Source organism: Protomyctophum bolini, assembly GCF_963924005.1.
Source record: "Protomyctophum bolini genome assembly, contig: SCAFFOLD_129, whole genome shotgun sequence".
Lineage (NCBI taxonomy): Eukaryota > Metazoa > Chordata > Actinopteri > Myctophiformes > Myctophidae > Protomyctophum > Protomyctophum bolini.
The window spans coordinates 45030-65075 of record NW_027665716.1 but is presented as its reverse complement, the minus strand read 5'-3'; the positions used below and the strand labels follow the sequence as shown (position 1 = coordinate 65075).

The following is a 20046-nucleotide window of genomic DNA, read 5'->3' as shown; positions in this document are numbered from 1 at the left end:
TCGCTGGGCGGCGGTGGCCGCGTCTCGGCGTCGCAGGGCGGCAGTGGCCGCGACTGGGCGTCGCTGGGCGGCGGTGGCCGCGTCTCGGCGTCGCTGGGCGGCGGTGGCCGCGTCTCGGCGTCGCTGGGCGGCGGTAGCCGCGTCTCGGCGACACTGGGCGGCGGTGGCCGCGTCTCGGCGACACTGGGCGGCGGTGGCCGCGTCTCTGCGTCGCTGGGCGGCGGTGGCCGCGTCTCGGCGACACTGGGCGGCGGTGGCCGCGTCTCGGCGACACTGGGCAGTGAGGAGTGTTGACGTCGTCGAGAGCCATGGCGACCACGCCCCCTCCCCCGGTTCCCCCTGAAGATGGCCAAGCGAGTCCCAATGAAAGGATCCAAAGCTGAAGCCGTCTCAGCATCGGCTGGCTCAGGGAACACAGAGTCAACAGGGGCAGGTTCAGGACAGACGGGCTGGAGGCCTACAGACCCCAGCCTGATTGACTGGATTGCAGGCTGGTGAGCAGGTAGGGAAGCAGACTGAGGAGCAGGTTGGGAAGCAGGTTGGTGAGCAGGTCTGGATGCAGGGCAAGCTGGAGTGACAGGCTTGTTGGATAGCAAAGATGCCAATAAAGTTCTTAATTGCCTGGCTGTTCCATCCACCAGATGAGCCAATTGTGGAAACCTTTTCATAAAACAAAAAGTCTCTTTCAAGGCCAACCTGAGAGCCATCCTTTGCTGCTGAACACAAGTCGTCTCTTTAACCGCATTGACATAGCTGTCGATAACTTGCAAGTCCTCATCGATCTGCTGAAGTTCTGCTGGGTCCATGTTGGTCAGATTATACTTTCACGGTGTGTCAGGTGAGGACCCAGAAGCAGAACCAAGCAGGCAAACTGATGCAGTCCAATATATTTATTAACATAAACTCACAGTAAAGTGTAGCAGGACAAACACAGTAACAATGAATTATAATCTGACAAGGGAACACTGAACACAGGGAGGTTTATAAGGACTAGACACAGGTGCAACAGAACAACAATCAACACTGGGATTGGCTGGGAGACTAACAGGACACAGGTGGAGAAAACTAGTAATCACAGGGAGGTGAGACAAGACAGGCAGAACAGTAACTAGGGAAAACAGGAAACACTAGGACAAGACTGAAGAATAAAAGTATACAACAGACTGATAACGTGACAATTGTCATCTATGCAACTTTTTTGGGATGAATGCCTTTTTTAGCAGCCACTGATTTCCTCCCAGGACGAGGCATGATGCCACAAAGTTGTAGATTCTGAAATGTAATAAAAATTACAGTCTTTACCAATGGGTTGTTGGCAAAATAGTAGGCATGTAACGATACACTCAACTCACAATATGTTAGAGGGTTTTTTTTAATAAATATGGGTATAATATTGATATATTGATATACGATGTATATCATTACATGCCTACAAAATAGTGTTCAAAATCATATGCTAACATTAGATAGTTATATCCATAACATGCATTGTGTTGTGCACATATCAAAACAAGTCACTGAAATATAATTGACCAATGCAGCAAAATATTGTATTTTAGGCAAAAATGTATTAGTTTAAATGTATTTTCCCTTTGAGGTCATAGTTGTAGCTCATCTACAAGCTTACAATGTGTAGTTTCATGAGTTATGGCATTGTAGATGAATTGTTTAGCAGTAAATGGTTAATTTGCATGACTGAATAACTTCTCCAACACACATACCTGTTATGGTCAATTCAGTTATTCTGTCTGTCAACAGCTGTGTCCACCAATGGAATCTCCAGCTGAAAATAATGTAGGAAATATAGTAAATATATTTGAGTCCTGGTGAAAGGTTTCTCAGTCACATTTTGACAATTACAATGTGTGACCAGATTTGACTGAGAACGTGCAATTGTGCAAATTCCAGCTTTTCACCAGAGGAGAAAAACAATGAGTTTGAACTTTGAACATTACAAACAAACTTTGCAAATAACGTGTCGGGGTCCAAGCAATTCCTTCTGAATCTGTGCTATCATGCGTTGCTCTGTCTTTTTTTCTGTCTGCCGCTGCTGACAGCAAGCAGTGACAGGGGAAAGGGCAGCGAGCCAGCGACACAGGGAGGGGCGGAGCGGTTGGAGCAAAGGGGACAGATCTTCAAATGAACGTCGCATTGAGCCTCCACATGTTGTTAGCTTGAAGATCTGCTCTTTTTTGCGATGGACACCGCCGTACTACAGAATATAAATGTAGGTATAGAACTGCGAACTATAGAACTATAGAATGTGCATTTGTTGTATCAGAGGCTTGTCTTGATCACGATTGAACTTGTCAAATTCTGTAGTCGCAGTGGTGCATCAAATTGAAATTTACAACTCGCACGGTGCATGCGAATACCTAGTTACACTGTCGAGCTCTAGTCTAAAAAATACAGTAATTGCAACCCCCCCCCCCCCACACACACACACACACACACACACACTAAGGGATTAAATTACAAAAAGTGAAAATAGTAGAACTACAAGCTCACTTTTTTTCTGTAGTGTGGCATTGGTCCAACCTCCCGTTAGTCCGACCATTACCAACACCATCCCAAACTCTATAACTAAGCCTAACCTCACAGGAATCCACAGGTTATTTACCTGCAGCACAGGTGAATTCTAACCTGCAACACACAGTCAGACTAATGGGAGGTCTGACATAAGGGCAGTTCCCAATTTTCTTAATGGATAAGTAGATTACAAGTAGACTATTTGAAAATAATCAAAGTGAACAAGTTGGTTCATTGCATCTCTTTCTGTCACTTAATTTCGTGGGGTCTATGCCAAACATTCTCCTCCTCAAGTCTCGTTCTGTGTTTCACTCTCTCCATCTCAACCCCTCCCCTCTTCACCTCTCACTCTCTCGATCTCAACCCTCTCCCCTCCTCAACTCTTTCTCTCTCTCTCTAAAAAGATGTTGTCAAAATATATAATATTGTCATAATATATGTATAATATATATATATATATATATATATATATATAGAGCCTAATCACAGACTGCTGGACATTCACTGGAGAGCACTCCAGGCATAAGGTTGAGCAACCCTTTTTTGGTCCCACCTGGTTTCTTAGGAGGCACTATCAATAAAGTCTCTTCAATAGTTTGTTCCACAGTAATTCAACAATCTGGATGGATAATAAATAGGTTGTTTGGTCATAGTAGTAACTTAGTAAGGACTAAGGAGTAGTAACATAGCCTACACTTGCTGCAGTAGGTGTAAAAGATATGCAGTCACCTTCACTCTGCGCTCCAGCAATATCACTACCATGTGAGGTATGACAGCAGTTGAGCCAAATAAGTCCATACTAATTATCCATAATGTATAAGAGTTCAGGACAGACAGGCCTTTTCGGGGAGGTTAGATGGTTAACTTAGATGTTTAACTGCTCTTCTGGGGTCATGTCAAAATTGGTTTCTACGTCCTCCTAAACTCAGTAGGCCTATGGGGACCAGGACAATTCCGGCTGTCTGTTGGTGTATTATGTTGGTCATGTCCATCTATGGTACATGGTGGTACAGTATATTATAAAAAAAAATCTTTTCAATAATTGTTACCTAAAACCCGGCTATAACCCACTAACCCTACGACACTGTGGTATTGTGGTTTTGCATATTCAGACTATTACCCCAAAACAGTATGTATACTCACTCTGCTTCTCTTCTGAAACTGGCAACTGCTATCACATTTGATCACTCCTGGATGTCAGACTATAACACTTGTATAAACCAATGAATAGTGTGACAGTGCTTTAATCTGTGGGCACAATTATGGAAACTGTGTATACAATACATATTTTGTGATTCAAAGTAACGTCTAAATGGTTTCTACATCTTCATAAACACTTACTACACCGTTACACTACACTATACTATTACACTTATCATAGTACATGGTATCATATTACACATGTCATAGCAGCATCCACCCACCTGGGAGGTACCAACATGGACTTCCAGAGCAGTACATGGACCTGGGAGAAGTGGCAATTCAATAAAACAAGCAGAAAGCCTGCAACACTCCATGTGTTTGGAAACAACAATAGAGCCACAACATAGTGAAAACCCTTTATCCTTTTCTTTATTGCTTAAAGAATACAACTTTGTAATCAAATGAATGTGTATCAATTACAACCACGTTATCTATGTTTATATTAAGGGTTTACCACACAGTCGCATTGCAAATGTTTGATAATACACCAGAGGTGGGCAAAAGAACAAATTCAGCCCAGATAACAAAGCATTTTACAAAGTAAACATCCTTAACATTGTGTACATTTGCTTGGATGCACTCTGCAGCCAAGCATCACATAGCTCCTACACCTCAGAAAATCACTACCTCAGGGTGTTATGCCTCATTCATACTTTACTACTACAATAGCGAACCTACAAGCTCACAACACCTCCATTTGATATGCATTGTGAGTTTGAAGGTCTGTTATTTTTGCGTGCGACGGAGCATACATTAGGCACTAGTCTGTCCTATGTCTTTGGTTCTATAAGTCAAAAATAGTCAGATTCTGTAAGGTGTAGCTAGCTAGTTAACAATACTGTGGTGGAAAGTAGGAAAAGAAAATGCATCAACATAGTGTGCAACTCAACTAAAACAAAATGTCCTTTTTTTAACAGAAATTGAAATACATATTCACAACCGCTCCAAAGAATTGACAAGCAACCATTTTGTCCAGGATTGACATGTCCAGAGGTTCCTCAGTAACTATGCGATCACAGTAATCTAGTGACCGGATGTGTTCACACTGATCATAAGGAAGACCACTCCGTTGTGCCAACTGCAGGTAGCTCAGGCATTCATCCAATTCACACCGTGTTCTCTGTTTTTCTCCCCAGCATTTCCGTTGGACATGTATCGGTGTAGAAAAGCCATGGCCAGTTATGGTCATTTATGTAATATGGTCCCAGCAAACCAGGCACAAATCTGCTCTTTTATTTGCATACGCATCAAATGGCTGGTTGGCTGGCACGGTTTTTGGCGCAAAGTAACCACAGTATGCCGCTAATCAACTTACAACTACATACTCTATATAGTATATGTATACGTATGTCTTACGTCATCATTTAGAGCTAGTCATACGTATACTATATACATAATCAGTAAAATAAAATAGCAAATTGTGCCTGAGCTGCATTTCATGTCATGAAAGGTGCTATACAAATAAAGTTTTATTATTATTATTATGATCTGCTGGGACCAGAGTACGTGGTGTGTATATGTATGACTAGCTCTCAATGATGACATAAGAAATATGGTCATTTATGTAATCTGGTCCCAGCAAACCAGGCACAAATCTGCTGTTTCCACTTGTAGTGGCCCAATGTAGTTCCGCCTGTGTGTACGGACACACACACACACACACACACACACACATTTGAATTATTTTATTTGGATCTGCACAAGAGGCGTAGACCCAAACACTGATCAGAATTAGGTTATACATTATATGGTTCAACCTAGTCTCTCAAGACAGACTGTTGCCTTGCGTCAACTAGTCTGTCGGCAAGCAGTAGAAAGAAACGTATCACTGGCCTACAAGTATGGACGCTGTAGTTCAGGAAGTCAGCCGCGCAATCACCCAATCACATTTAGTGGGCGGGATTTACATGTGTGTGCAGCGAGGAAATTTCGTCCCACTAGAAGCAAACCTACACGCTTCCATTATTATTGAACATGGCTTCCTCTGGTCAACAAACAACACCAAAGAAACCTATTACGAATGTATGTAGAGTTTGTGGAGATTATTTAAAGTATGGAGTAAAAGGACAAGTATTTAATTTATTCACAAATCAGGGATTGGAGACTAGTTTGGAAGCTATAACCGAAGAACCTGTTGTTGCAGACGATCCACTGAAATCGATTTGCTTAAGCTGCAAACAATTGTTGATGAAATATTCGCGCACCAAAGAAATTTTGGAAAAGGTTGGCGATTCGGTCAAAGAACTGTGCTATCTAATGTTGTCCTATGTTGAACAAATAAGTGTAAACTCCGTCAAACTAAATGTAATGTAAACTGTGTACAGTACAAAGTATGAATAAAAGCGTTGGTTATGATTAAGTGTAACTTCAATCAAACGCGTTAATTGTGTTGTGTGCTAATATTTACGTTTCCCAACAAATGACCCCTTTATTTAAGCAACTTCAGAACAGTCTGTTACGTACAAATATAACGGACGTAAAACAAATGTATTTTGCAGTACAAATTAAAGTTATAAAAGCTTTGGTTTAGTGTTCAATCTGAAAGTGAATTGATTTGGAAACCGCGGGGCTCCTTTTCACACTGTTTCACAAATCACATTAGGATACAAAGCCTTTCAGACGTGGTATTATCTATATTTTTGCTTTAAACTTTGAGAAGGGGTCCATTACGTTTTACAGGTCAACAAGGACCCATTATCTAGTGTAATCAATGAATATAAATCCTCTTACATTAGCTACATTTATTGTCTAAATTTCAAATTGTGTTGCATATTTATAATAAACTTGATTTAATGGATGGTTGGGTCCATATGATCGTTTGACAGTACTAAAAGTACATTCAGTGTATTTTATTTTAGACACTAATCCCTTAAATACTCAGCACTTGATCAAAATGGGTGATCTATAAGGTCACAATACTAGCACTGAGATGCATTGTGACTCGATCGTGAGTTTAAAGCTGGCTGTTTTTCTGCATGCCATGATGCAACATGCATAAGTAGTAGTACACATGGTTAAATTGTATTTTCTAGCATTATTATGATTAAATGTTAATAAACGGCATGTTTTCAGAGTCTGTAGATGCATTCTGCCCAGCATATGCTGCAGAAATGCCTCGCTCCGTCAACATTTTCACTTGCTCTTCCATTATAGAAATGAGTGGGTATATATATACGAGGCTTTTTCCAAAACCAGTAGGTAAACATAATAAAACATCTCGTCGATCGATTCAATATTTCAAACAAATGTGCTGAAGCGGTTTGATATGTTCAACATTGTGTAGAACAGCAACTCTCCTTAGCACACTAGCAAAAATTTCCTCCTCCGTTACATCCATGTTTTGTTCCGCAAAGGAATGGTTGAAAGTAGGAATGAAAACAGTGCGGCACAGCGGTAGTAGTGGAACTCGGCGGAAAAGCAAGGGCCTTTTCCGGTTGATAGAAATTCTAAACAGACCTTGCCCCCAGAGTCTAATTTCGAGGAACAACAGCGGAGGCGCTGTTTTCCCGAATATTTGACGATGGGATTCTCAGATTGGGTTCAACCAGATATAGCTGCTGCACATGCTTAACACACACACACACACACGGGCTGAGAGAGACAGCGAGCGGTCTCTCCCTCTCTCTCTCCAAGAGAATTAAGGTATAGAAGCCAGCGAGCGATACAGAGAGAGACAGACGACCATATTTATTTCAATTCAACATATACGCACGGCCTCTTTGAAGACCCCCCCCCCCCCCCCACAGGGAGAGACCGATCGACTTTCTTTAATTCCTGGGGTTGAAGCCGTATCGAAAAGTCTTAGTGAGCGAGCAGGCGGAGCGAGAGAGAGAGGGAGTGAGAGAGGGAGATAATTATCATCATTATTATTGTATTATATATATTACATTATATTGTGATATATAATATAATATATATAATATATGTGACAGATAGGCATATAGATCTTTATCTAATTAATTAATTAATTAATAATATGGCACCCACTGTAACAACAATGCACCCAAAACGTGCTCTTCCCCCTTCTCTCTCTCTCTCTCCCCTCTCTCGCACGCACGTTGCGCGCTAGTTCTCCCGTGTCGGACTATTGTCCTGTCTAAACTACGATTTGTCTGAGTATTGGTTGAACTTCTGTCTGTCTGTATGTCTAACTGACGGTAGACGGTATTTCGGTCAAGGACCATTGTCCCGTCGGGCGTCGGCTATTTGGGCGTCGGAAAAAAGACCGCCTCCCCTTTTAAAGACTTACCATTTTACCATTTGTGAGGAGAAAAACTTTTGTTTTGTTTTTTTTAATCCAAAATGAGTTAATATCACAGGCAGACTCTTCACATGCTAGAGCATGTCTGAAATAAATGTCATGTAAATATGAAATAAATGCTTAAAACATGTAGCTAGGTGTAATGTTACTTAGAGACCACAGAAGTGAACCTTTCAATCCCGTTTTCTCAACTTGCTGTTTTCTGCAAGACATTACTCTATAAGCCATATATCCAAAACTGGTGGGTCAAACTGAAAAACTAATATGTCAATTTGAAGCTATGATTCCCTGCTTTCATACGACATGAAAAAACGAAAATTAACCCTCAGACCCTCAGTCAAATTTAGTCACATTTTTATGCGGATGATATCCAACTGTATTATTAAGTGCCCTGCTGATTTAAATTTTAATATTTTACATAAATGTACAGTATATTAGCCATTAAGGCATGGATTTCAGACAATTTCCTCTAGCTAAATTAGGCCTAAACTGACACTCTTATTGTTGCCCCCAAAAGCATTATTGCTCCTTTGGACCACCACCATCTAATTCAAAATGCTGCTGCCAGATTGTTAATCAGGCCCAGCAGACATCACTCCAGTCCCCACCCCAGGAATACTTGACTGACCTGGTCCAATGCTATGTGGACGCTAAGTCCCTAAGATCTGCTAAACAGGGTGGGTCTTATATCTGTAGCCCCTATAGACTTTGGAATACTCTTCCACAAGTCTGTGGACATTTGTAAGACTTTAAACTTACTATTTGAACAGGCAATTTATTAATTGTTCTGGAATTTATTTTCCAAATTTCCATGCTGTCTTGTTGTGCTGCTTGAGATTATTGTACAGCCTTTTTTGTCTGCTTTAGGGTATTGAAGCAGATAAGGTTCATGAAATAATTATTAACTAATGCTTAACTAATACATTAGTTAAGCATTATTTCATCACAATTCATCATTAATTCATGATGAGTTCATCATGAATTAACTGTAGTTAATCATGATTCATGGCATTAATGATTTAATTTATAGATCAGATTTCTTCGGCCAAATCTATGCCCACGATGAGTGCTCAAAGGCGGGTAGGTTTAGTCAGCAGACTCGGTCTCTCTGGAGGTCATTTTTCTCAATTCTATGCCCACGATGAGTGCTCAAAGGTGGGTAGGGGTCTGTCCGAAGCTCATCCTGGGTATAGATTTGGGCAAAATGGGGGAGTCCAAAAATGATCCATAAAGCACCAGGGAGAGCTCCGGACTCATGCCCACTCATCGTGGGCATATAATTGAGAATAATTACCTCCAGAGAGACCGAGTCTGCTCACTAACCCTACCCGTCTATGAGCACTCATCCTGGGCATAGATTTGGGCGGAACTTTTTTGATCTATAAATCATCTACAAATCATGGTTAACTAATGACGATTCATGATGAATCATCATCATCATGAATTCATGATGAATTGTGATGAAATAATGATTAACTAATGTATTAGTTAAGCATTAGTTAATCATTTTTCATGAACCTTATCTGCAAGTGTTACCTTGTTTTGTTTTGTATTGGCTTTCACTGTATGTAAAGCACTTTGCGAGATCTCTCTGTGAGAGGTGCTATATAAATAATATGTACTTAATTACTTATCAGCGCAACATAGGACTAGGTTTTTAAGGCCACTGAGAATCTAAATTGACCAAACTTACTGAACTTAGCCTTTAAAGCAGGGTAATTAACTTTTGACCAACTTTGATTCATGATAGATGATACGTGTCCGCATTATGACTGATTACTACTTTAATCTGGTAGCAAACATAATCTTCTGCCAAAAAGGTTATCAGCTAATTAATATAATCATATATACATTTGTTTTAAAATACAGACAGAGAACATATATTGTCGTTGTTTCTACATATTCGTGGCACCTCTGCCCATGATGGATTTCTTAGTGTTTTTCTCAGGTTTCATAAGGATTATGTAACACTTTGGTCCAAACAGTGCCACCAAAAGGCCAAAACTAGATGCTAAAATAGCAAATACCTCCACTACATCTGCATATTTGCCTGGAGAGCTGATATATGCTGGTATGAAGGCTATCCACACGGCACAGAAGATTAACATGCTGAAAGTGATTAACTTGGCTTCATTGAAGTTGTCTGGAAGATTCCTTGCCATGAATGCTAGTAGGAAGCTTATTAGTGCCAGTAAACCAATATAACCTAACAACACCGCAAAACCAACTGTTGATCCCACAGCACACTCATAGACTATCTTATCAATGTGATATTGTGTGTTTTTATGAGGAGTTGGTGAGGCAGACACAAGCCAGGTTATGCAGATTGCTGCCTGGACACAAGTAAGAACCAGAACTGTTCCTCTCTGCTGCATGGCACCAAAATATTTCATAATGTCTGCACCCCCAGGCTTGGAGGCCTTGAAAACAGCCAACACCACCATAGTTTTTACCAGGATACATGAGACACACAGCACAAAGCTGATTCCAAATGCTGCATGCCTCAGCTGACAAGTCCAGAGTCTCGGACGACCAATGAACAGAAGTGCACACAAGAAACATAGTTTAAGTGACAATAAGAGAAGGAAGCTGAGTTCTGAGTTGTTGGCGCGTACCATGGGTGTGCTTCGATGATAGATAAATATTCCCAGGACAATGGCACAGATAACTGTGCCTAGCAATGAGATGATTGTCAAGGAGATACCCAGGCCCTCATGGTAAGAGAGGAACTCCATGCTCTTAGGGACACAGTGGTCACGCTGGGGACTGGACCAAAAGTCCTCTGGACAACTGGTGCACTCTGTAGAGTCTAACACAAAGGAGAAGATTAAAGGTACATACAAGTAGAGTGTAATCAGCCTAAAGATAACAGTGTAAGACAATCACGAACATACATAATATAAACCTACCAGTCTCATTGCTGATCTCACCCTCAGAACAAGCAATGCAGTCAAAGCAGCAGACAGGTTGTCCTTTCCTTCTGGCCACACGTGTTCCAGGGGAACAGCTCTCACTGCACACTGACTGAGGTGGCTATACAGGAAATTAATTAAACTCAGTCCAAACTAAATTACATTCATACAGTTATTTTTAGAATACCAAAGTTACCTTTGCAGATTCAAAGCTCCAGAAGATTCTGTCTTCATCAAGGATGAGTTCTTCCCCTCCAGCTGATTTCTTGACCACACCTACATTGTGAACATTTGTGCTTCCATCAGGGAGCCACATCCAATTCAAGACATCACAGATTGGTATGGCATTACCATTCTCATCAAATGATACTTGATCTCCAAATGATGTCGTGAAGTTGACCTTTTCCAGGTAATACACAAGCTAAAAATGTTGATGATCAAATGTATTAAAAGCAAAAACATACTGTATACAAGATACACAATAGTGACAATGGCAGGGACTGTTGCTGTATTTACTCCAGTACCTGGCCTGTAGACCCGTTCGCAATTTGGTGTTAAGGGAAATTACTCACTTGAACTGAATCAATTTGTCCCTATATGAAAAATCACCAATACAGTAAACAATGGTCGCCATTGGTTATGATGAAATTCCTACTTTCTTTTGTTTTTGAGTGTATATACATGTAATACCACCATTTCAACTAACTGTGGTGTGTGGAATTAATTTCTGATATTGCAATGACCATTTTGGATGATTTTGAACTTGAAAGGTCATTGTAGTGAAGATTGCACTTGTATTGCATAGGGTACCAGGATGTTATACACAGGTGGGTCATATGTGATTAAGTGGTGGTGATTACATGCAATGTGACTGTGAGTTGATTCAGTATACCGAATGAGTAAAGTCTACAAGGCAGCCCTGTGTCCGGTTTGTTTCAATACTTATATGTGAATCTACAACACTACAGTCATGATCAAGGTAATTTTGCTATTCGGAAGACACTGACCATAACCTGGCCATTCTCAGAATTCTGACATTTACAATGAATTTGAACAGCTTCGTAGCTGGAGTCTTGGACCTGTGCAGCAGGGAGACCACAAAAGAGTAAGCCTTTTAGAGTAAATATGGACATCTTCCATCGATCCTAATTCCTAATAGGGCATAGCAGTGCTGTTATCTCTCTTTTTTTGGCAACACAGAGATTTCAGGCCATTCAGGCTCCTTGTGAATCATGATTTTGTGTCCAAAGATATTTGAAAACTAAGGAAATGTCACTAAGGAAATGAAAGTTCATATAATGGCCTGTTGTGGCGCTATCCTTGGGCTCAAAAAAACCCATGGCCCCATAGAAGTACATGTATTTGGGCCCAACTTCAACTAGACTGTATTACCTTAATAAACATGGTCATGAATACTTTTTGCTTCCATTCACTAGTTTAAAGTCTCATTTCTAATGTCATAATATTCTTTTTGGAAAATTATGGCCCCATTTATAAAAAAAAAGACCATAAAGTCGTGCATGTTCTGAGGGGCGTGGCTACCGTTACAGTCTATGAACGGGATCCCCCACCTACTCGAGTCAAAATAAAAACCAACAAAGAAGAAGGGGGGAAGTCGCGCCTCGTTGTCTGGGCCAGCCAATGGGCCAGCTGGGCCCAAACGGATCTAGAAAGATGGCGACTTCCATTGCAAGGACTGACAGGCTTCATTTTACGTTCATGTTAGACCCGGGGAACGCTTTGTCCATATTTTTTACAGTCTATGGTTCCAAGCCTAAACCAACTGGTGACCAATTGAATATTTCGTGGAAATGTCTATGGGAAAAAAAATGTGTGGCACCGCAAAATGGTCACCACTGCTATGCCCTATAGCCTTGCTGAACAAGCAAGTGTTAGCCACTTTAATGAGTGAGTGGTGTCTCTACAGTGGCTTCCAGAGTGTTTTCATGGCATGTCTCCGGTTTATTTCTGTTATGTTGCCGTTGTTTGTGATGATGGATCCAAGGTAGGTGAAGGAAGTCACAAACTCAACTCAATGGTTTAGCGGCATTATTCCTAAGGCGCATTATTCCTGAGACACGTTGGTCCGACTTGCTCCATTACCACACAAAAAGCCACGTTGTCGGACTAATGTGTGTCGGAATTACGAGCAGATCCCGATTTTAATTGTGCAGAGACCTCCTGTCTGAAAAGACATACGCAGGCACAGCTTGCCCTGACCAATAGGGCGGCCAATGTAGTATCTACATTATCTATTTATCAATGCATATTGTCGCCTTCTTAAAATTATTGGGCCTAAGTCAGTTTAAAGGCTTTCAGGAAAAAATAAATAAATGATCCACAACAAAACTAATATATGAAATGTCTTAAAGGACCACTTCACCACTTTTCAACCTATCTTCATATAATAGGTCCTCACTAATAATCATGAAAAAATGGCACGATTTATTTCTACTCAGTCTGTGTCTTATAGGACGGCTGTGGGTTAGGGTTAGGGTTATGAGGCAGATATTTTTTTAAACAAGATTTCTTTACAAAAATATTTAGATTTTCAATATCGTGAGAACGATGGCTTCCATTTTCGCATTGCAACTTTTCAGGACTAGAAAGCCTGCAGTTTCTATTAGCTTGTATTCCCCATCGATGATGTCACTGGAAGACGGTTTCTGAACTGCCCACAGACCGAGTAGAAGAAAATTGCGCCATTTTTTCATGATTATTAGTGAGGACCTATTATATGAAGATAGGTTGAAAAGTGGTCCTTTAATAATTTCACCAACAACGTCTATAAATAGTATAGTCTATTTCACTTTCACTGACTGTTAACATAAAGAGGATTACATAGAATTAAATAGGATTAAACCTTAGACTTTAGACTTTAGACAATTGCTTGGCCTATCTCAAGTGTGATAAGACATTTTACTGAAAAGGGGCAGGGTCTGCATGACCCTTTTCAATTAGGATTTTGGTAATTTTACCAGAAATGGCCAGGAGCTGACTTAGACAAAACAAAAAAAAGAGACTGCCATTAGTTTAAGGCCATTATTATTCTCAGTCAAAATCCAACTATAAATGTGTATTAATATCACACCTGCCATGGCTGTATTGTCTGCAAACTGGCACAGCTGTGCCCAGCAAAAGGCCCTGTTCCTGGCACACACTGCAACATGTCATGGAGGGCATGGGCCAGAGCATACACAGCCTTGTACACGTTATACTCTAGTCTGAGATCAGACACATCCAAAAGGGTACTTTCTGCTGTTCCTAGGTCCTCTTGTCCAGTACACACCCTTCCACCAGCGTCCACCCACTCTGACGGAAGGGGTGCAAATTTACACTGAAATGTGTTCTCCCAAAAATGCCTCACCTGAAGAAACACAAGTGAAAGAAGGGGGGAAAGTGAGAGAAATGTAATACAAGGGGTCCGCGACCCCAAGGGGGTCCTCGGGGTTACTATTGGGGGGCCGCCAATGTTTTCCTTTTCTTTATTTCACTACATATGTAGTGAGAGTCCCTGCTTAATCTCTCTCAGAGAAGACCCCTGGTAAAACTATTGCCCTATTATCACAGTTACTATGCTGCTACAATGTCAAAGGAGCCTAACCAGTAAGACGCCTGAGGGCGAGAAGACGTCACATGCACGCAAGAAGCCGTGTGCATGCATCCGCCTGGGTGACAGCAGACTGCTGAGTGAGCGCTGGCGCTTTGGCATGGGGGGTCAGATCAACATATGGAATGAATTCTATACTGGCCATATATGGAGCATGTCTTGAGTGTAGGGTTCGATGAGGTCAGATCAACATATGGTCCATATATGGAGATTTAAGGGTGGCAGCGGGGGCAGTGTCTGTACATGGTTTGATGAGGGCCCATGCAGGTAGGGCCGGGCCTTAATTTCCGGGCCCCGAGCGCGGCTGCATTAATAACTAAATAATAAATAAGGTATCAGAGACATCGAAGAGGAATGATGGATGGGGAAGGATCAACATGGAATGTCAGAACATATCTGACATATGGAGATCTAAGGTTTTGAGGTTTGAGGTCAGATGTAGAGTTGCTGGCCAATAGTGATGACATCAGGGATCTTCATATATGGGCTTAATTGCAACAGCAGGTCATATTAACTATGACATCGACCTGGGCACCATATATGGGGGCCTTCCCATGTATGGGGATTTTGACCTGTGGTCGCAACAAAAATAAATTTGTACAAAAGAAGTTGAAAAAGGAAAACAACCTGCACACTGTCTTCAAATGCAGTGACCAACTTTTATTTCAGGGAAACAGCAACGTTTCGGCCTATGCACAAGAAGTTACAATAAAGACCTATATATATATATATATATATATATCAACTTGTGACAAATTAATTAATTCAAGCAACCATAAAACAACAGTAACAACTAACAACACTACCAGAAAGGCTGGCATAACTTTTTCTGCACCATATACGAATATACAGTACTCGTACCCCCCAGCTATGGGACGTTATCAGCCAACTACGTGCATGTTCGTACCCCCTTGGTATACTCTGTGTATGTAATGGTTGAGCCCCACGGCAGGTTTTGGCATACGGTTGCCAGTGTTGTACCCGAACGCGTTCAAAGAACAATCGTTCACGAACTTGTTCATATTTAGGGTGAACGTGAAGTCGTGAACTGAATGTACTGTATTTCTGTTTGATGAACGTCATTGTGAACGCGTTCTTTTCTGGCGTGTGTGAACGTCACTTTTTCACGTTCAACTTCGTTCAAGAGTGAGTGTTTCAATAGAGCCTTCCAGGCGAAATCCCCGGCACTAAAACACACCCTAAACATGCCTTAATATCTAGTGGAAAAGTCCCTATCCGACACAAATTAACTAATCTTTCTCAGCCGTCACTGGAGCGTGCATCTAGCTACTGCATGATGATCATGCACGCTGACAGACAGACACTGTCCCAACTCCTAGCACAAACACTGAGGAAACTTGTATTTTTAACAAGAAGGCTTTGAGGCCGGGTATCTCTCCACGACGGACGGGCAACGGGCCGGCCCGCGCATCACTACTAGCTTGGCATACAAATGCTGTGGTACTGAGAGAAAAAATCACCATTATACCACTGTAGCCTACAAATCCCAAATGACAGATGCTTCCCCAGATTGATTGTGATACTACTACTACTACTACTACTACTACTACTACTACTAATAATACTAATAGCAATAATAATAACAATAATAATAACAATAGGCCTAATTGATGAGACAATTGGCTGAATATGGTGAGCTTTGAAAGCCTCTTTGCATGCAAGGCTTAAACAAATGGTTGAATATGCAACACAATTTCAAAAATTCAACTATTTGCCACCCTGCCATTAACTTAAATGAACTACAACATGCATGTTTATGTCCCTCAAACATATGTCTAATGGTTTGATCTTTAATCACCACTCTGATATAACCAGTCCTTGTCATTTATTTCTGGCTCCTGAAGCACTTTTAGCAGCAGTACCACAATGTCATTAAAATACTGATGCTAGATAAACCCAAGCTAATTTCTATTCCATGCCAGCTTGGAAAATCAACATTCAACATGGTAAACAAAGTGCAAAACCAAATGTGGAATTGAACACTGGAGGTGTATCGTTATCACTATGCTGCTAACAGTGTCAGAGGAGCTGAACAAAAGAAAGTTTGATTCGTATGTACCCATACACAATAAAGAATGCCTCAAACCTCAAAATGAGACAAAAGACTCACTATAATATTTTCATGGCTGCCGTCAGGATCATTTTCAGGATGTATTTTTAACAAGAAGGCCTTGAGGCCGGGTATCTCTCCACGACGGACGGCAACGCCCACCGTACCTCTAAGAAACGGCATGAAGTGAGGAGTCTGGAGGTTAGGATCTGTTACCCAGGCCACGTCAGCGATCCACTGAAGACCTGTCGCATTCTGCCTCACCACCTGTTTGTTGAATGTGTTGAACAACAATAGACCATAATTATTCATAAAATGCCAACCCGTTGCCAGCCGGCTTTTTCCAATACAAAATGCCAACATGGCCGACGTGGTGTGACTGTTAGCCCATTTAGACCTGAGGCCGATTCTGCGAATGTCTTCTAAACACTTTTCTGAACTAGAAATGCACTCTTATCGAGCTGCCAACTTGCGCTTCGCACACAAGTTGTCCATGAATGGCCTACTTAAATCTGTTACGTCATCCACATATGTCAGTTTTTAGATGAACATACATAGTTACATCAGCACCCAATCCCTGATTGCCCGAGCGATGCCACCAACACACAGCCCCAATCCGATTGGTCGAGGAGCCACCGACATACGCAGCAAGCTGCCAACTTACGCTCTGATTGACCGAGCGACGCCAAAAACTCGCAATCCCTGATTGGATTGGCCGAGCGACGCCACCAAAGACAATACACAATCCCTGACTGGCCGAAGGTGTCACGGACATACGCAGCCGAATACAGTACTTGCGCCGCTCTGCTTGTGAATGTAATAATAAAAAAATGCCACAGATGCTTTCTCGGATTGTATGGGATACTACGAATACGAAGAAAAATACAACTATACCTATACAATTTTATTATAAGTTTATTATTATTATTATTATTATTATTAAAGATATGTTAATAGTCATTATAGTTTTTTGAGGGGCGCTAGCCCCTCCTATGCCCAGCTTTGTGGGTCTGTGTCGTACCCCATAGCGAGGATTTGATTGGCTGAGCACGGGATGTGATGTATGATGATGTATGGTGATAAGAGCGCCCCTCACTTCACACAAGTGTGATTTGTATATAAAATTATATCTTCACTTCAACGTAACTCTTTTCAGATTATTTTTAACCCATACTTTAGCTACTGAACAATCTTACAAGCTCATAGCACGTGCCACGCTATGAGCTTGTAGATCTGTAGAATTTTGTGACATTGCTTTTTTAGTGGGCCTCCGCCTTCCGGTCTAAATGCATTAAAGCTGCTATAAGCAATAATGTATTTTAATGACCTTTTCTTTTTCTTTTTTTTTGGTATTCAGACAGACAGCAATTGGTAGAACGCTCCCCAAAAAATAGCCTCTGTGACACATCGGCATTAAAAGATTCTCCTAGAAGCTTTGTCATTGGTCGATTTGCCTGTCTGCTTCCTGAATATAATACTAAATTATTTTTGGGAGCGTTCTACCCATTGCTGCCTGTCTGAATACCAAAAAAATAAGCTTTAAATGAACATGGATCACAATACCAACCTCCTCCATGAGTTTAACAATATGGTTCCCATAGAGATACACAATGACCACACGAGCCGTGGAGCTCCTCATCACGGTGACAATCCTCTGCAGTTCAGCTGGGTCGTCGCCCCAGGGAAAAACCTCCAAATAAGCCAGGCAACCCCAACCAGACTGGGCCAGCTCGGACTGGAAGAGTCGGGCGGCGTTGTGGCCATAGGCGTCGTCACTGATCAACAATCCTGCCCAGGTCCACTCAAACCGTCTCATAATCTGTAGCATAGCTTCCACCTGATTGGATGGAGAACGTAGGGATGTGTGTTTAGGCTAGATTATTCACATAGTTGTAAATCAGTGACTCTCACGGATTTCACAATGAAAAGGTTTTAATCGTTCTCTGTTGATGTCAACAGATTTCACAATGAAAAGGTGTAATCGTTCTCTGTTGATGTCAACAGAGACCTTCAGCTCCAGCAATAATGCAATTTACAATTTAAGCATTTAGAAGATGCTCTTAATCCAGAGCGACCAGAGCGAAGAACAAAAACATGGTATACATCAAATACATAAAAATTGTCATCATGACTCGTACGTAAGCTAAGAACCTAACAGTGGAATATCTATATAATGAAAATATGCGTATACACTATACTATAGTGTCATGTCTAAGTCTAAATTACATAAATTGAGCCTGTACATATACACCTGTAAGGTCGGCGAGGCTGGGGCAATTGATACGGGCTAAAATGGAGTGCACACAAACAAATGAGAGGTGACACACAGTATCAATTGCACTCACTAGAGGAATGTTTTTGTGGAACATGAACTACTTGATACCAACTCATCTATTGTCTGTAGAAGTTCACCTGGAAGGCATTGTTTGGGATTGTTCTAAAGAAGGAAGGGAACTGACTGCGGTCACTCAGACAGGTGCACAATGCGTAGTAGCTTACCTGTACAAGGAGGAAAGAAAAGTCATTATACAACTTTGCTGTTTAGTTGCTGTCAGGCAGAAACCTTGCATCTCCAAGGGTTAGGGTTATGTCTTTTTGTAAATGTGCAAATAGTCAATCCACAAACACATCGCAAGTTTCGCAACACACTGGAACTTGTAGATCGGCTATTTTCAATATTATAATTTATTTGTAACATATGACATATAACATATAACCCGACAGCGACAGATTATATACTACATTTAGTTTTGACAAATTTCATTCGTACGAAGTCATTCGTACAGCATATTATATTGGCAAAACAAAATAAATAATTAAGCATACATCAGATCAGCGAGAAACTTACCAGGGGCACTCTGTACAAACCTAAGATACTAGAGATGGCAATAGAATGTGACGAGTGATCGCCCACAAATCCGAGCGCTGGAGGAGAGCCGACGCAGCTCTCATCCAGTTGAAACTGCTCCTCTCTGCCACTGACCAATGACAACGGTGCACGGAAGGCAACTCCGAGAGTGAAACAGTTACTGTAGAGACTGTATCCCAGAGTCACGTTGGGTAGCAGGCTGGGGTTCCTGTTGATCTCAGTAATTGCAAAAGCCATGGTCTGGGCCCATCTGAACCCTTCAATGTGAAAACTAACACAACATGCCACTGTTTGTATTTTGATTGCATATTTGTTGAGAATTTACAACATAAAGCACTATGTTAGTGTTAGTGTACCACACAACATTGACTCGCTATTTCCATTGAGGAGGTTTAATAGGATCACCGTAGATGTACTCAGCCAACACTTCTTTTTTGATATTATAGGTCATTGCTGTGTATTGTTGCCTGTTTTGTAGTGTATGTTTAGCAAAGACATGTGTAGTTTTGAAAAAGAGACTGTGTCTTAATGAGTTTTTTACTGGTTAAATAAAGGTTAAATAATACATATAAAATTACATCAAAACAAGGT

The 20046-nt window shown here is 41.2% G+C and overlaps 1 protein-coding gene across 1 annotated transcript; it reads right to left on the bottom strand.

Moving 5' to 3' along the window:
- Positions 1-9888: 9888 nt before the first annotated feature.
- Positions 9889-19692, bottom strand: LOC308312179 (extracellular calcium-sensing receptor-like; the record flags this gene model as incomplete). The annotated part of the gene is made up of 6 exons (XM_080794567.1): positions 9889-10802; positions 10903-11026; positions 11102-11326; positions 13997-14272; positions 18154-18423; positions 19435-19692. The coding sequence occupies 6 exons, from the start codon at positions 19690-19692 to the stop codon at positions 9889-9891; spliced, it is 2067 nt and encodes a 688-aa protein (XP_080650693.1).
- Positions 19693-20046: the final 354 nt, after the last annotated feature.